Below are 14,813 nucleotides of genomic sequence, written 5' to 3' on the forward strand. Positions count from 1 at the left end.
CTCTAACAACCTGAGCAGGAGTGGGTGATGGGCTTTTCTCACAGTCTGACTGAAGCGTCACAGAACCTGGCGCAACAAGGGAGAGGCGGTGCGTGATATGTTGCTTTATTGTTTTCAACTATATCCAACCAAAATTTTTTTCCCCTCTCTGGGTGTTCTGCACCAGCCTGAACCACAGTAAAGCAGTTACGTTTACACCAGCAGTTAAAATTTATATTCACCAAAACTGTCATATGAAGCTCTAAGAGAATTCTTTACTAAGCTTTGGACCAAGCTAAAGTACCAGCCAATCAGCTTCTAACTGCCATGTCACAGGCCGGGTTTGGAAAAATTACAGTTACGAATGGGATGCACTTAATATCCTGACAGTCAGGATCCGAGCGGACAGAATACAGACGCCGGGTTCCTGACTGCTGAGAATGCCAACGGCTGCAGCAGGGCTATTCTCACTCGTGGATGTCCGTGCAGCGAGCCCGTAAGGGGCTTTCTAGCGCTCGCCCTGCTGCCGGGATTCCGTCCGCTGGCATTCCAAACCCAACCCTTAGGAACTGATTGGCTGGTACTTTACTTCCATCCAAGGCCTAGTAAACAGACCCCCTTACTCAGGTTCCACTTGATGTAAATAGCTGTGGAACCTGTTGAGCAGTCCCTGTAGCATCATCTTGCTCTTTCCTTGCTGTATAGCATGGTTCTTCAACCTGCGGACCTCCAGCTGCTGTGGAACTACACATCCCAGCATGCCCTGACACCGTTTTGCTATTAAGGCATGCTAAAACTGAGGCAGGGTATTCTGGGATGTGTAGTTCCACAGCAGCTGGAGGTCCACAGGTTGAAGACCCACGCTGTATAGACTCTCCTGTTTCTGGTTTAGCGACCCATGACTGCCGACATCATGGTGCGTGTGATGGCATGTCTCATTTAGGAGTGATAGTCTCAGCTGAACGTGTTATGTTGGTTTGTTTGAGTGAAGCGATACTCCATGTAACTCTCATTCTGTCATAGGTGTACAATGAACAGATCCAGGATTTGCTGGAACCCAAGGGTACTTTGGCAATCAGAGAAGATCCACTGAAAGGGGTTGTGGTACAAGGGCTCTCCTTCCATCAGGTGAGTGTGTGTGTATATCTGACAGCAGACATGTCCTCTTCAGGGAAATGCAAAGTACAGTTTGCTAAATCCATTTTCTCTAGCATCCATAAAGGATATTGGGGGAAACTAATACGATGGGGTATAGACGGGGTCCAAAGGAGCCAGTGCACTTTAAATTTCTTCAACTGGGTGTGTTAGATCCTCCCCTCTATGACCCCTCCCACAGGCAGTTTAGAAAAAAGTGCCCTCAGGAGAGGATGCTCATCTCTGACCTCCAGAGTTTTCTTCAATTTCTTTTAAATCTTTTATTATTTTCGGTACGCTGTCTGGGCGACAGCATACCTGCACCGTGGGAGTTAGTGGGTGGGGGGCGGTCACAGGCCTTACGAGATGCAGAGCCACTTTCCCGCTGCAGGACCACCGTCCTGAGGGGTAGTTGTTCAGCAGGGCACTGCGCCTTGGCTGTCACAGCTGCAGCACGTCGCACACCCCTAACGCTGACTGAAGGTGACATCGGTGGGGAGTACAAACGGTGTGATGTTTTTAGCTGTTTAGGAGACTTTGCCAGTATAAAAAATATGTACAGCTCTGGTGCCCTTGGAGGGGGCGGAGCTTCCTCAGAGCGGACTCTGGGCGTTTTGGCGCCTTCCTCTACTTACAACAGCCATCAGCAACACACACTCAGTGCTTCCTGCCTCTCGGACACGCTGGAAAACTGGTACAGGGTGTAGCAAAGGGGGAGAGCCAGTTGTGTACACTATTCTGAGCCTATTTAGGATTGCAGTTGTTAGTGTTTACTGTGTTTTACAGAACTGACAGTCTCACTGGGGCTGTGCAGCTCAGGGTGTACTGGTATCATCCCTCTCTCTGTGTCTTCTCTCAAATACAGTAGGGCAGGCTTTCATTATAACTGTCTGTGTGTATGTTTTTGTGTTTACTGTGAAATATGGGTAAGCACAAGCTGTGCAGTATGTCACACCAGATTCTCTCCATTATCTGATGATTCTGTTTCCTGTGAACAATGCAGTCAATCTCCACAAATTAGTGAAGGGGCTGGGGCAGAGGGTCCAGAGCCCCACTGGTTAGGGTCTCTTAAAACTATGATGTCAGATACGTCATCCCAGCTCACTGCTAATGTGCAGAAAACTCGGCTACTACAACAAGCTGTTGCAGATTTAGCTGCTAGGGCTGATGCACAGTCTCTCTCTCTCTCGTCCCCAGAAGCGTGGTTTACCTGCGCTGCTATCTGATACAGATGATGGGGATACCGGTTCTACTCAGGGTATTGAACACCTCCTTTTAGCTATAAGGGATGTGTTAAAGCTCCCTCTAGAGGACGCTGCGTCACAGCAGTTGTTTTTCTTTGTACAAAACAAGGCCAATGTCACTTTCCTTGATTCTCCAGAGTTACATGACTTATTCAAACAGGAATGGAAACAGCCTCACAAAAAATTCCAAGTGTCCACAAAGTTTTTGTGCAGTTTCCCATTTGCTCCTGAAGGTAGAAAATTTTGTGAGGAACCCCCTGGGGTGGATGTTTGAGTCTCTCGCCTGTCTAAGAAGGTGGTGCTGTCTGCCCCGGGCTCCTTTATTATGAAGGATCCTGGGGATAGGAAGATAGAGACTACCCTAAAGTCTATATACACTGCAGCCGGCCTCTCACAAAGACTGGTCATTGCGGGATGCTGGATGACCCATGCTATTCATTCTTGGGCCATTCAAATTCAGGGGGTCTCCCGGGGGATATGGCCTTAGTTACTATGGTAACCCTGCTGAAGCACATTCAGGACACTACACGTGTCCTCTGTGATTCCCTCTAAGGAGATGGGGAACATTAATGCTCGGACGTCTGCCATGGCAGTGTCCCCATGCCTTGTAGTTGCGTCAGTGATTGCGGACGCAGAATCCAAACAACGTAATGTGGAATACCTCCCCTATTCTGGGGAATGGCTTTTTGAGGTTGAACTGGATACCTGTATTTCTAAAGTTACGGCTGGGAAATCCACGTTTATCCCCTCTGGGGCCCTGCCGGTGAGACGCTCCTATCCAAGGCCGTCTGTCCAGTCCTTTCGGTCTCAAAGATTTCGATCGAAGGCCAGAGGTGCCTCCAATGCGGCTAGAGGCAAGTCTAGAAAACCTGCAAGCACCAGTTCTCAGGAACAGTCCACCGGTTCGTCTTCCACTAAAGCCTCAGCATGACTGTACCCACCCCGAGGGGATCTTGAGGTGGGAGGCTCCACTGTGTGACTTCAGCAGCGTCTGGGAGAGCTCATTTCTCAGGGCTACAAGCTGGAATTCGACAGGGGCTGTTGCTGGATACTGTGACCCAGAAGGTATTTCTACCAGAGGACAAGGCAAAAACACTTCAGGAGATGGTCTGCATGGTGCTCGAACCTACTCCAATGTCCGTACATCTCTGCATAAGATTGTTGGGAAAGATGGTTGTCTCATACGAGGCGAACCAATATGGGAGGTTCCATGCCAGAACGTTTCAGTTGGATCTCCTGACCAAGTGGTTCGGATCGCATCTCCAGATGTGCCGGATGATTCAGCTGTCACCTCAGGCCAGGATTTTCCTCCTGTGGTGGCTACAGTCCTCCAATCTCCTGGAGGGCAAGAGTTTCGGGATTCAGGGTTGGACCCTCCTCACGACGGATGCGAGTTTGAGAGGGTGGGGAGCTGTCGCCCAAGGGGCGCAGTTCCAGGGCAGGTGGTCAGCCAACGAAAGCCTCCTTCCAGTCAACATTCTGGAACTTCGGGCGATCTACAATGCTCTACTTCAAGCCTCTCCTCTACTCAAGGATCACGCAATCCAGGTACAGTCGGAAAACGCCACGTCGGTGGCATATATCAATCGATAAGGAGGGACAAAAAGCAGAGCCTGCATGTGAGAGGTGTCAAAGATACTCCTCTGGCTGGAAAGAAATGCAGGTGCCATGTCCGCAATCTTCATTCCGGGTGTGGACAACTGGGAGGCGGACTTCCTGAGTCGTCACGATCACCCGGGGGAGTGGGGGCTCCATCATCTGGTGTTCCAGCAGATCATCGACCGGTGGGGTTGTCCACAAATAGACATGATGGCTTATTGTCTCAACAAGAAACTTCCCTGGTATTGCTCGCGGACAAGGGACCCTCAGGCGAGGACAGTGGACACACTGGTGTCACCTTGGCCGTACCAGCTGGTCTACCTGTTTCCTCCGATCCCATTGCCCCCAAGAGTGCTAAAGCAAATCAGGAATCAAGGTGTCCAAGCAATTCTAATTGCCCCGAAGGGCGTGGTACGCAGAACTTCTGGACATATCCGTCGAAGACCCTTGGCCTCTACCACTCAGAAGAGATCTTCTTCAACAAGGACCGTTCATCTACACGGACTTACGGCGACTTCGTTTGATGGCATGGAGGTTGAGCGGAACATCCTAGCTCTCTAAGGCCTTTCCAAGAAGGTTATTGCAACCATGGTTCAGGGCAGGAAACCTGTGACGTCAAAACACTAAGGTCCAGATTTCAGCCCTCTCCATTTTCTTCCAGAAGAAATTGGCAGTGTTGCCAGAAGTTCAGACCTTCTTGCAAGGGGTACTCCACATCCAACCTCCTTTTGTGCCGCCTACGGCACCCTGGGATCTGGATGTGGTGTTGGAATTTCTACAGTCCTCCTGGTTTGAACCTCTGATGACGACAGAAGACAAGTACCTCACGTGGAAGACGGTGATGTTACTGGCCCTGGCTTCTGCTTGACGTGTTTCAGAATTGGAGGCCTTATCGTGTAAGTCTGTACTTGGTCTTTTTCGAGGACAGAGCGGAGCTCCGGACCAGACAGCAGCTCCTGCCGAAGGTTGTCTCTGCGTTTCATCGGAATTAACCTATTGTGGGTTCCGTTCAGTTCTGATGCTACTGCTCCTCCGGAGGCATTTGATGATGTGCGTGCCTTGAAAATCTGTCAAGCGTACAGCTCGGGTCAGAAAGACGGATTCCTTGTTCGTGCTCGATAATGCGCACAAGAAGGGTTGTCCTGCTTCAAAGCAGTCCATTGCTCATTGGATTTAGCTTACTATCCAACAGGCCTATGTGTCGACAGCCTTACCTGTTCCTAAGTCTCTAAAGGCCCACTCTACTAGATAAATGGGTTCTTCCTGGGCGGCTGCCCGTGGAGTCTCGGCCTTGCAACTATGCCGAGCTGCTACCTGGTCGAGGAAGAACACTTTTGTGAAGTTCTACAAATTTTATACCCTGGCCAAAGTGGATACCCAGTTTTGGCAGGCGGTACTGCAGCAGTCTCCGCACATTCCCGTCCGTTCTGGAAGCTTTGGGACGTCCCCATCGTACTAGTTTCCCCCAATATCCCTTATGGATGCTAGAGAAAATAGGATTTTAATACCTACCGGTAAATCCTTTTCTCGTAGTCCATAAGGGATATTGGCCCTCATTCTGAGTTGATTGCACGCTGCCGGTTTTCGCAGCGCAGCGATCAGGTTACTACTGTGCATGCGTTTGCAATGCGTTTGCAATGCGCACGCGCGTCGTACGGGTACAAACAGCATTGTTGCTGTGCAATGCTTCTAGCGACGATTCCATTCGCACAGCCGTTCGCAAGGAGATTGACAGAGGGCGTTTATGGGTGTGGTTGGAAAAACGTAGGCATGTCCAGGCGTTTGCAGGGCGGGTGTCTGACGTCAATTCCGGGACCGGATGGCTGAAGTGATCGCAAGGACTGAGTAAGTTCAGACCTACTCAGAAACTGCAAAAAAAAAAATGTCATCCCGCTCGGCCGCACATGCGATCGCACACTTGCAAAGCCAAAATACACTCCCCCGTGGGTGGCGATTATACGTTTGCACGGCTGCAAAAAGTAGCTAGCGAGCGATCAACTCGGAATGAGGGCTATTGGGCGCCCACCTCAGTGCGTGGACTTTTCTGTAGGTTCTTGTTCTATAGTTACCTGTTCAGCTGTTGTTGTTACCAGCCATTGCTGATTGTTGTATGTTAGTGGTGTGTAAATCTCACCACCTTTTCTGTTATCATGTTCCTTCTCTCACATATGTCCTTTCTCCTTCAGGCACATTTTTACCTATAACTGCCTGTGGGAGGGGCATAGAGGGGAGGAGCCAGCACACCCAGTTCAAGAAATTTAAAGTGCTCCGGCTCCTTGGGGATCCCGTCTATACCCCATCGTACTAGTTTCCCCCAATATTCCTTATGGACTACGAGAAAAGGATTTACCGTTAGGTATTAAAATCCTATTATAAACGCTTATCCCCAAAAAGTACACAAAGGAGGCCTTATTAAAGTGTCCCGAGGGCTTATCCTGTGTGCCACAACCAGGGGCTAAACTTCATAACCATTGATTTGTAGTTCTTTGTTTATTTGTTACTTTTTTCTGTGTGGGATTGGTATCCAGCCAGTTTTCTTAACAAATAGGTACCGTTCTGTGCTTTTTATATAGGAGCCATCTGCAAGATCTTAAGTTCTTCCATGCCAGTTACACACCGTATTGTATCAATGAGTCACACCGCTGTTACCTCCCAATCATGGTCTGGTTCTGGTGAGATACAATGATTCCATGAATCTGTCAGAGATTGTATCTAGGAAAACCTGTGTTTTCCCCCTGGTCATGTTCTTGGTCTAAACAAAGTCTAATATCCCCTCCGAGACCTATAAATAGATTCTTGAGTCTTAATTCTGATTTAATTTTGATTTAAAATGAGTGTTTCTGGTTTTAAATATGTGTTGTTTTATTAGACAATGTACTCCTTCTTCTTTGTTTTTCCCCCCAATACCGGTACTTTGGAGATTTCTCCTCTAGGATCCCCATTTGCTGCTGTATCTGGCGGATTATCTATATATAGATGTAACGTGTATGTGTGTGTATATATGTGTGTGTGTGTGTGTATGTATATATACACACATCCAGCAGCAGCCGGCACTCCAACAACCTAATCACTGATGCTCAGGTGCCAGGACCAATCATCCATAGAAATCCAGCAATGAACGGCACTCAGAGACAACATATGTGAAAAAGATTGTGTTCCATACAGTCAACGTTTCGGGGATCAAGTCCCTGTCGTCAGGACAAATATACAGCAGAATCAACAAAAATAGATTGGTGTTGGTTATTTTTGTTGATTCTGCTGTATATTTGTCCTGACGACGGGGACTTGATCCCCGAAACGTTGACTGTATGGAATACAATCTTTTTCACATATGTTGATGGCCTCTGTTGATCACCTTCGTGTCTGCCGGTCTCTATCGGAAGAGTATTCCTCAACCCAGCGGTTCTAATTGAAAGTCTTGGTGGTGCTATATCTGATCCATATTGATTATGGATAAAGCCAAGCAGCAACCAAGGTCCTGGCCGTCTTTATATTCCGGGGACCCTGCTAAATATCACCAGTGTTGGGGGTTTCAGGAGAGGGCATTCATCAAAGTGCAGTTATTGATGGGAGAAGATTAAGAAATATTCCTAATCAAAGTGGAAAAAATGTAAAGCTTCAATACCACTACAGTACGTAGCCGTGAGTGGGCCTAACATTCTGTACCCCAGTATGCGTTTATGGTAGGATGCCTGTGTGATATAGAAGCGGGTGTTTTATCAGCAGTGGCTAGCAACAGCACATGATACTGTACCATACAGTGCACCATGACTAATGCTGCATGAGCAATAAACTTACCTGTTTGTTTTTTTCCCAAATACGTAGCCCAAATCTGCGGAGCAGTTACTGCAAATGTTAGCCAATGGGAACCTTAACCGCACCCAGCATCCAACAGACGCCAATGCATCGTCCTCTCGATCGCATGCTGTATTCCAGGTATGTCTCTTCTTACATTCTCTGCTGTATGTATGGATGGATGGCCACTTTACCGGCAGTCGGGTTCCTGGTGTTCAGGAGACAGACACCGGAATCCAGACACCCGCCTTGGTATTCCCACTCGGTTGGTGGGTCCACGCCACTAACCGAGTGGGAATAGAAGTCTGGCGAGCCCGCAACAGGGACTCGCTGCTGGGATGCCGTAGTCGGTATAGTGCTAGCTGGCATTCTGTCTTACGGGATATTGTATGATGTAGATATATATAATTTTACAGGATTTCATCAGACAGCTGACTATCCCATTATGAGACATAGGGGGACATTTACTAAGCAGTGATGAGAGCGGAGAAGTGAGCCAGTGGAGAAGTTGCTCAATCAACCAATCAGCAGCTCTGTATCATTTTATAGTATGCAAGTTATAGATGTTACTTCAGTGCTGATTGGTTGCCATGGGCAACTTCTCCACTGGCTCGCTTCTCCGCTCTTATCACTGCTCAGTAAATGTCCCCCATTATACTTAACATCTTTTAGCCACCTTTTGTAAAGGAACGTGCCAATAACAGAAGACAGCAGATTGTACTGTTTCACCTCAAACATAAATACAATGGCCCTCATTCCGAGTTGTTCGCTCGTTCTTTTTCATCGCATCGCAGCGATTTTCCGCAAACTGCGCATGCGCAATGTTCGCACTGCGCCAAGTAAATTTGCTAAGAAGTTTGGTATTTTACTCACGGCATTACAAGGTTTTTTCTTCGTTCTGGTGATCGTAATGTGATTGACAGGAAGTGGGTGTTTCTGGGCGGAAACTGGCCGTTTTATGGGAGTGTGTGAAAAAACGCTGCAGTTTCTGGGAAAAACGCGGGAGTGGCTGGAGAAACGGGTGAGTGGTTGGGCAAACGCTGGGTGTGTTTGTGACGTCAAACCAGGAACGACAAGCACTGAACTGATCGCACTGGCAGAGTAAGTCTCGAGCTACTCAGAAACTGCACAGAGAAATCTTTTCGCAATATTGCGAATCTTTCGTTCGCAATTCTGATAAGCTAAGATTCACTCCCAGTAGGCGGCGGCTTAGCGTGTGCAATGCTGCTAAAAGCAGCTTGCGAGCGAACAACTCGGAATGAGGGCCAATGTTGGATATCTGTATATGAATGTCTATTCGCCGTACAGATACCTTGTTGGTTTTTGATTGATGCACCCAAACCTGGCTGGCCAGCCTCTAAAAACACAGTAGCGCGTTGGGTAACATCTGCCATTCGGCAGGCATATATATCTTCTGCACTACCTGTGCCTGGCTCCCTGAGGGCTCATTCTACGAGAGCTGTTGGGGCCTCCTGTGCTGTTCGTGGTGGTGTTTCAGTTGAGCAGCTGTGTAGAGCGGCGACCTGGTCGTCCGTGCATACTTTCACCAAGTTTTACCGTTTTTATACTTTTGGTGTGGAGACTGCCTCTGTTGGGCGTCAAAGTTTACAGACGGCTATGCCGTCTGTTTCTCCCTCTATTTAGCTTGCTTTGGGAAATCCCATCAGGACAGACGCAGCGTCCCCCAGATGGATGAAAGAGAAATAGGGATTTTTATTACGTACCATAAAATCTTTCTCTGATTCCATCTGGGGGACGCTGCGATCCCTCCTGTATTTTTGTCTTGTTTATTGGTAATGTTCTGTCTCTACCGGCTTTGCTAAACGTTGACTTAGGTAATTGTTGGTCAGGCTGGAGATGGGAGGGGTTATTGGGGGGGGGAGGAGTTGGTTTTGATAGGTTCTGTGCCAGACTTCCTTCCCACACACTCTAACCCTATTGGGTAGGGTTTTTTTTTAAATCTGCACTGGTCCGGATTGTACAATAGTTTAAATTCAATTGGTATATATCAAATGTAACAGGATATATTCAAACCAACATAAAGCTACTGACTTCGCCTAATAAGGCTTTTAAAGTAGAACAAGGTTGGTGGTGCTCCCAGACATCAGTTCCAAAACAAACTGTAGAGAGGTTTAAGCAAGAGGCAAAAAAAGAGGGACTATTGATAATGTCTCTCAGGGGCACACTTGAATCGGTATATTAGAAAGATAGGATAAGATAGGATATGGTAATGTATGGGTAGGAAAGAATAAAACTTAACTTTTAATCACAGACGAAAGGATACTAAAATTATTGCTGTAAATCGGCAATATGGTTAAAACAAGTATTAAACAAAAATAATGTAGACGATACAATTTGTAACTCACTTATATAAAGAGGGTGACAGAAAGTTTACCCGTAAACCCACTGATTTGTAAGTGAGTATTGATGTTTGACGTTTGTCAAAAGCGAAAATATAAATATTCCTATTATCTCTATAAGATTATGATGTTATGTACACTAATGTTTTCATATGAGAGATAATGGAAAAACCGGCTTGTATACAATCCGGACTCCTAGAGAAGTGGGTCAAATGCGGTAATGGAATACAAGGTATGACTAGAATTAAATTTGCTGATCAGCAGAGGGTATATTCCTTGGTGCTACAGTACCCGGTATTCCCAGAGGGTCACCCCTTCTGGTACTGACCTGGCCCAATGCTGCTTGGCTTCCAAGATCAGACGAGATCGGGCATGTCCAGCATGGTATGACTGTAGAAAGTCAGGTAAGTGCCTCTCTGCTGGGGGAATGGTTATTGCTTGAGCTATTTAGGACAAATTGGTCCAATGGATGGCGTTGTCAAAAGCCAAAAATTTGCCCAAGAAGCAGCTTGAACGAGAAACACCACAAAATGATTTGTTTCTTTTATGGGAAATCCCCCACAGAGGAATTGAAATAAGAACACATGTCAAATTTCCCACAAACAAAATGTGGTATACCAATAAGCAAAATGATAAGTCCTATTTAATAGGATATATCTGTAATTAAAGGTGCCGTAAAGATTCACCTTTACGTTAATTCCCAAACATACTTTGGATATATCAGACAATAATTATAAACATTGAGTATATCAACGCAATAATACAGCCTGGGTGGTTGGTAAGGAAATATCAAAGTTGCAAATGCAGAAATAATATATGCTGAAACATAACATTTGACACAAAATCCAGCACGTAAACTGCCCAAGCTGCTATCTATCTGTTCGTGAGAGAAACAATTATGTTACAATAATTGTTACTGAAGAAATTGTTGAATAGATTGCAACAGTGATGGCTCATATAGTAGCAACATGAGAATTAACACAAGCATTCAGCACATGAAATGTATTGGCAGCTATCTATCTGTTATGGAAAGTACTATACAATTGTGTTTATTTACTCATCACACAGATAGATTACTGAATAGAATGCAGAGATACCATTGGCTGACTCAAATAGCACCATAAAAAAGCACCATGAAAAACCACATAGACTCCAGCGCACACGCTGCATAAGCAGCTGTCCGTCTATTGAAGAGAGATACAAAAGTGTTTAAACAATTGTCACACTTTGTGAAGACAGAGTGTATATAAATAAATACTGGTAATAGTATTGCACAAGCAAAGCTCTCCTGCTGCAGGAATGTGTATAATCTATAAATTGCCTGACTGAGTTAATAGCTCTGACACCGGAAGTAATGGCTTAAATGCACACGTAATAGGCTACTAAGCAGTTTCTCTACACTGGGTGAGTGTCCTGTGTATGTGTACAATCACCGAGAAAAAACGTCAGGCAACAAACTGGTTGCTGTGGAAACAGTCCCGTCTGTGCGGCATGCACAGAGTGGAGGAAATTTCTCCCCTGTACTGGCGCTGGGCACAAGGGCACTGAGACCAAACCAAGGGGCTAATGCCAGCTGCAGCAGGCGATGCTGTACTTGCTGTGTGTGAGCTGGAGGGGAGTCCGCCCGTCGGAGCTCCGTTACGGAGGTCCCGGAAGTCGAGTGCCGGACCGGAAGTGACGCGCGTTTCGCTGGGAGGAGCTTGTTCACATGATCGTCTGATCTGTGAGCCCTCCGTGCGTGTCATTTAACTGAAGCTTTAGCCAATGCGCTTGTTGGATGGTTTGACGGACATAATCAGTAACCAATAATTGAAAAAGGAGACCTAGGACTGTAATGAGTAGGTATAGTGAAGAAAGAACTGTTACATTAGAATATGATACATTTGGCTGTGGCATTGCGAGGTGATGCATTAGACTATGGTAGTAATATTTCAATGTTAGGACAGATGAGTGATAATGAGAGATGCAAACAGTAATAAGAGATAAAAATATATCAGGGAGCACCTGATTAATTGGTAATAAAATGATTAATGAACTATTAAATATAAGAGTGATTCTAAAAGGAGTAAATAATAAACATATACGTGTACAAGGAAATAGAATATGAAGGAGTGAAAGATGAGAAAGTTGCTGGAAACAAAGTGTGTAAATAGTGAAAATGTGAAAGGAGATAGATTGTATTAATATTAATTGCTAATTACTTTTGGTGATTCATGAGAGAATTGTTAGGCTGCCGGATATGGGCTGTGTTGAAGTGATTATTGTGATGAAAGTGTGAGAGAAATACCATTTGGAGATGAGAATGGTGTGTGATACTGTGTGGAGAAACAAAAATAATTTATAAAACACACAAAACGAAAAACAAGGAAAAACACTCTAAAGAGATGTGAAAACCACGGAACCGGAGTGAATGAGGACAGTGTGCGTCAGTGATGTGTGTTAAAAGTGTAGTGCCGTGTGATAGAAGGGGGAAAAAAAGAGAAAAGAAAGAAAAGGGAGAGTAGGAGGAAAGACGGAAAAAAGAGGGCTGGGGATGGGATGGGGGGGGGGGGAGGAGAGGAAAAAGGGGGGAATAGGGGGGTTATTAAGTGGGGGGAGGTGGGGTTAAAGGGTGGGGGGAGGGTAGGTGGGTATGTGGGGGAGGGGGGAAGAAAAGAAAAAAAGGGGGGGGATGCTGTGTGTGGTGTGAAGGAAAATGAGGAGAGAAGAAAGAGTTGGGGGGGGGGGGGGGAAGTAGGGCAAAATGAGGAACCTTAAGTTATGATGGAGAAGTTAGTAAATGGGATTGTTGCAAGTGAAATAGAGAAAGAAGTGAGTGTGGGAATGTGGGGATTGAAGGGAAGTTATGAAGAAAAATTAATTAATTAAATTAATATTTTTGAAGAGAAGGAATTATTGCTATAATGCTAACTGATATTTAGAAGAATATATTAATATCATAATTCTATGCCGGCTAGTTTGGCAATGTGGATAAGGAAAAAGTTATATGAAAAGACTTTGTACGATAGCACAATTGAACTGATTCGATACATTACTCCAAAAAGACACTGTAATTGATGTGTTCATTAAGACCATTGGGGGCTGTTGTTCCCAATTTAAAAGTCCACTCGCTTTCTTTCTTTAACAGTGCTCTTGTAATGTCGCCACCTCTAATGCCTAATTTGATCTGTTGGAGGCCAAATATTTTGAGTTCTTTGGGAGACCCCGCATGATATTGAAGAAAATGTCTGGCCACTGTGGTTAATTGTTTGAATTTTTGTTGATCTGTTTTTGCATTTCTGACTGATCCAATATGTTCCAGAGCCCTTTGCTTGAGCATGCGGGTTGTCATGCCCACATATTTTTTGTCACACGGGCAAGTAATGCAGTAGACCACATTGGTACTCTTACAGTTAAAGAAATTTGTGATTTTTATTTTATTTCTGAATTTATCCACTATTTCTGGGCTTCTAGAGATGTGGGAACAGGCCTTACATTCTCCACAGGGATAGGTCCCCGTGGTGGTAGGATTCCTAGCGGGTTGTGATATGTAGTGGCTCTGAACCAAATGATCTGCCAGGTTGGGCGAGCGTTTCCAGCTCATGTCAATTGTGTTCTTTAATCTCTTCGCTAAATCATTGTCCGACAGTAAAACTGGCCAATGTTTTTGGAGGATTCCTTTAATGTCTCTCCACTCTTCACAGAATGTGCCCACGAATCTGAGAACACTGTCCTCTTTATCTGGAAGTTTTTCATGAAACAATAATGACTCTCTTGGGGTTTCTTGAAGAGATAATTTTGATTTCTTGATGAGTCTTGAGCTGTACCCTCGTTCCTTGAGTCTCTTGGTCAAATCTTTACATTTCTCCTGGTAGACTTCTTTGCTAGAGCAGTTCCTTTTAAGCCGTAAAAATTCACCTTTTGGGATGTTTTGAATGGTGGGTGGAAAATGGGAACTTTGTTGATGAAGGAGGGTGTTGGTGGCTGTTTTCTTTCTATATAGTTCTGTGGAAAGCATGTTATCTTTTCCTTTGTATATCTTCAGGTCAAGGAAAGAGATGCTTTCCGTACTCTGTTCATGTGTGAATCTAAGATTCAAGTTGTTAGAATTCAGGAAGATTAGAAATTGAGAGTTTTTCTTGCGACCCCTCCCAAATCATGAGAATATCGTCGATATAGCGAGTCCAAAGAATAATGTGTTGTGTGAAATGATCTTGGTCTTCATGGAAAACGACTTCCTGCTCCCACCACCCCAGGAAAAGGTTGGCATAGGTAGGGGCACAAGCCACCCCCATGGCTGTGCCCCTTTCCTGGGTGTAGAAGAGATTATTGAACGTGAAGTAGTTTTTGCGTAGAGCAAATTCTAAGAGGATTAAGAGGAATTCATGGAAGTCATCCCATCCGTCCGTCTGTAGGAAATGTTTGACTGCCTTGATACCTAGGTTATGATCGATGCTTGTGTAGAGGGCTTCTACATCTAGGCTTACCAGAAGATGTGTATCCTCCAAGTAGATGTTTTCAATCTTTCTTAGTACGTCTGTTGTGTCCCGGGTATAGGAAGGTAGAGTAGTCACATAATCTTTAAGATGGATTTCTAGAAATGTGCAAGCCTTCTCCAGTAAGCCTCCATTACCCGAGACTATGGGACGTCCGGGTGGCTTGTATAGATTTTTATGCACCTTGGGTAACAAGTAGAAGGTTGGGACTCTGGGGTGCTGAATTT

At 45.4% G+C, this 14,813-nt stretch overlaps 1 protein-coding gene and 1 pseudogene across 1 annotated transcript in view; one reads left to right on the forward strand and one right to left on the reverse strand.

Annotated features, from left to right (window-relative positions):
* The window catches only part of LOC134965997 (kinesin-like protein KIF18B), a 205,018-nt gene that overhangs the window by 9,693 nt on the left and 180,512 nt on the right, over window positions 1–14,813 (forward strand). The window contains exons 4-5 of the mRNA XM_063942446.1: window positions 1,003–1,107; window positions 7,782–7,892. Of these exons, the coding sequence (XP_063798516.1) occupies window positions 1,003–1,107; window positions 7,782–7,892 (216 nt within the window). The remainder of the gene's footprint in view (window positions 1–1,002; window positions 1,108–7,781; window positions 7,893–14,813) is intronic.
* Window positions 10,391–10,509, reverse strand: LOC134967549 (5S ribosomal RNA; annotated as a pseudogene).

This window comes from Pseudophryne corroboree, chromosome 10 (assembly GCF_028390025.1).
Source record: "Pseudophryne corroboree isolate aPseCor3 chromosome 10, aPseCor3.hap2, whole genome shotgun sequence".
NCBI classification, from domain to species: domain Eukaryota; kingdom Metazoa; phylum Chordata; class Amphibia; order Anura; family Myobatrachidae; genus Pseudophryne; species Pseudophryne corroboree.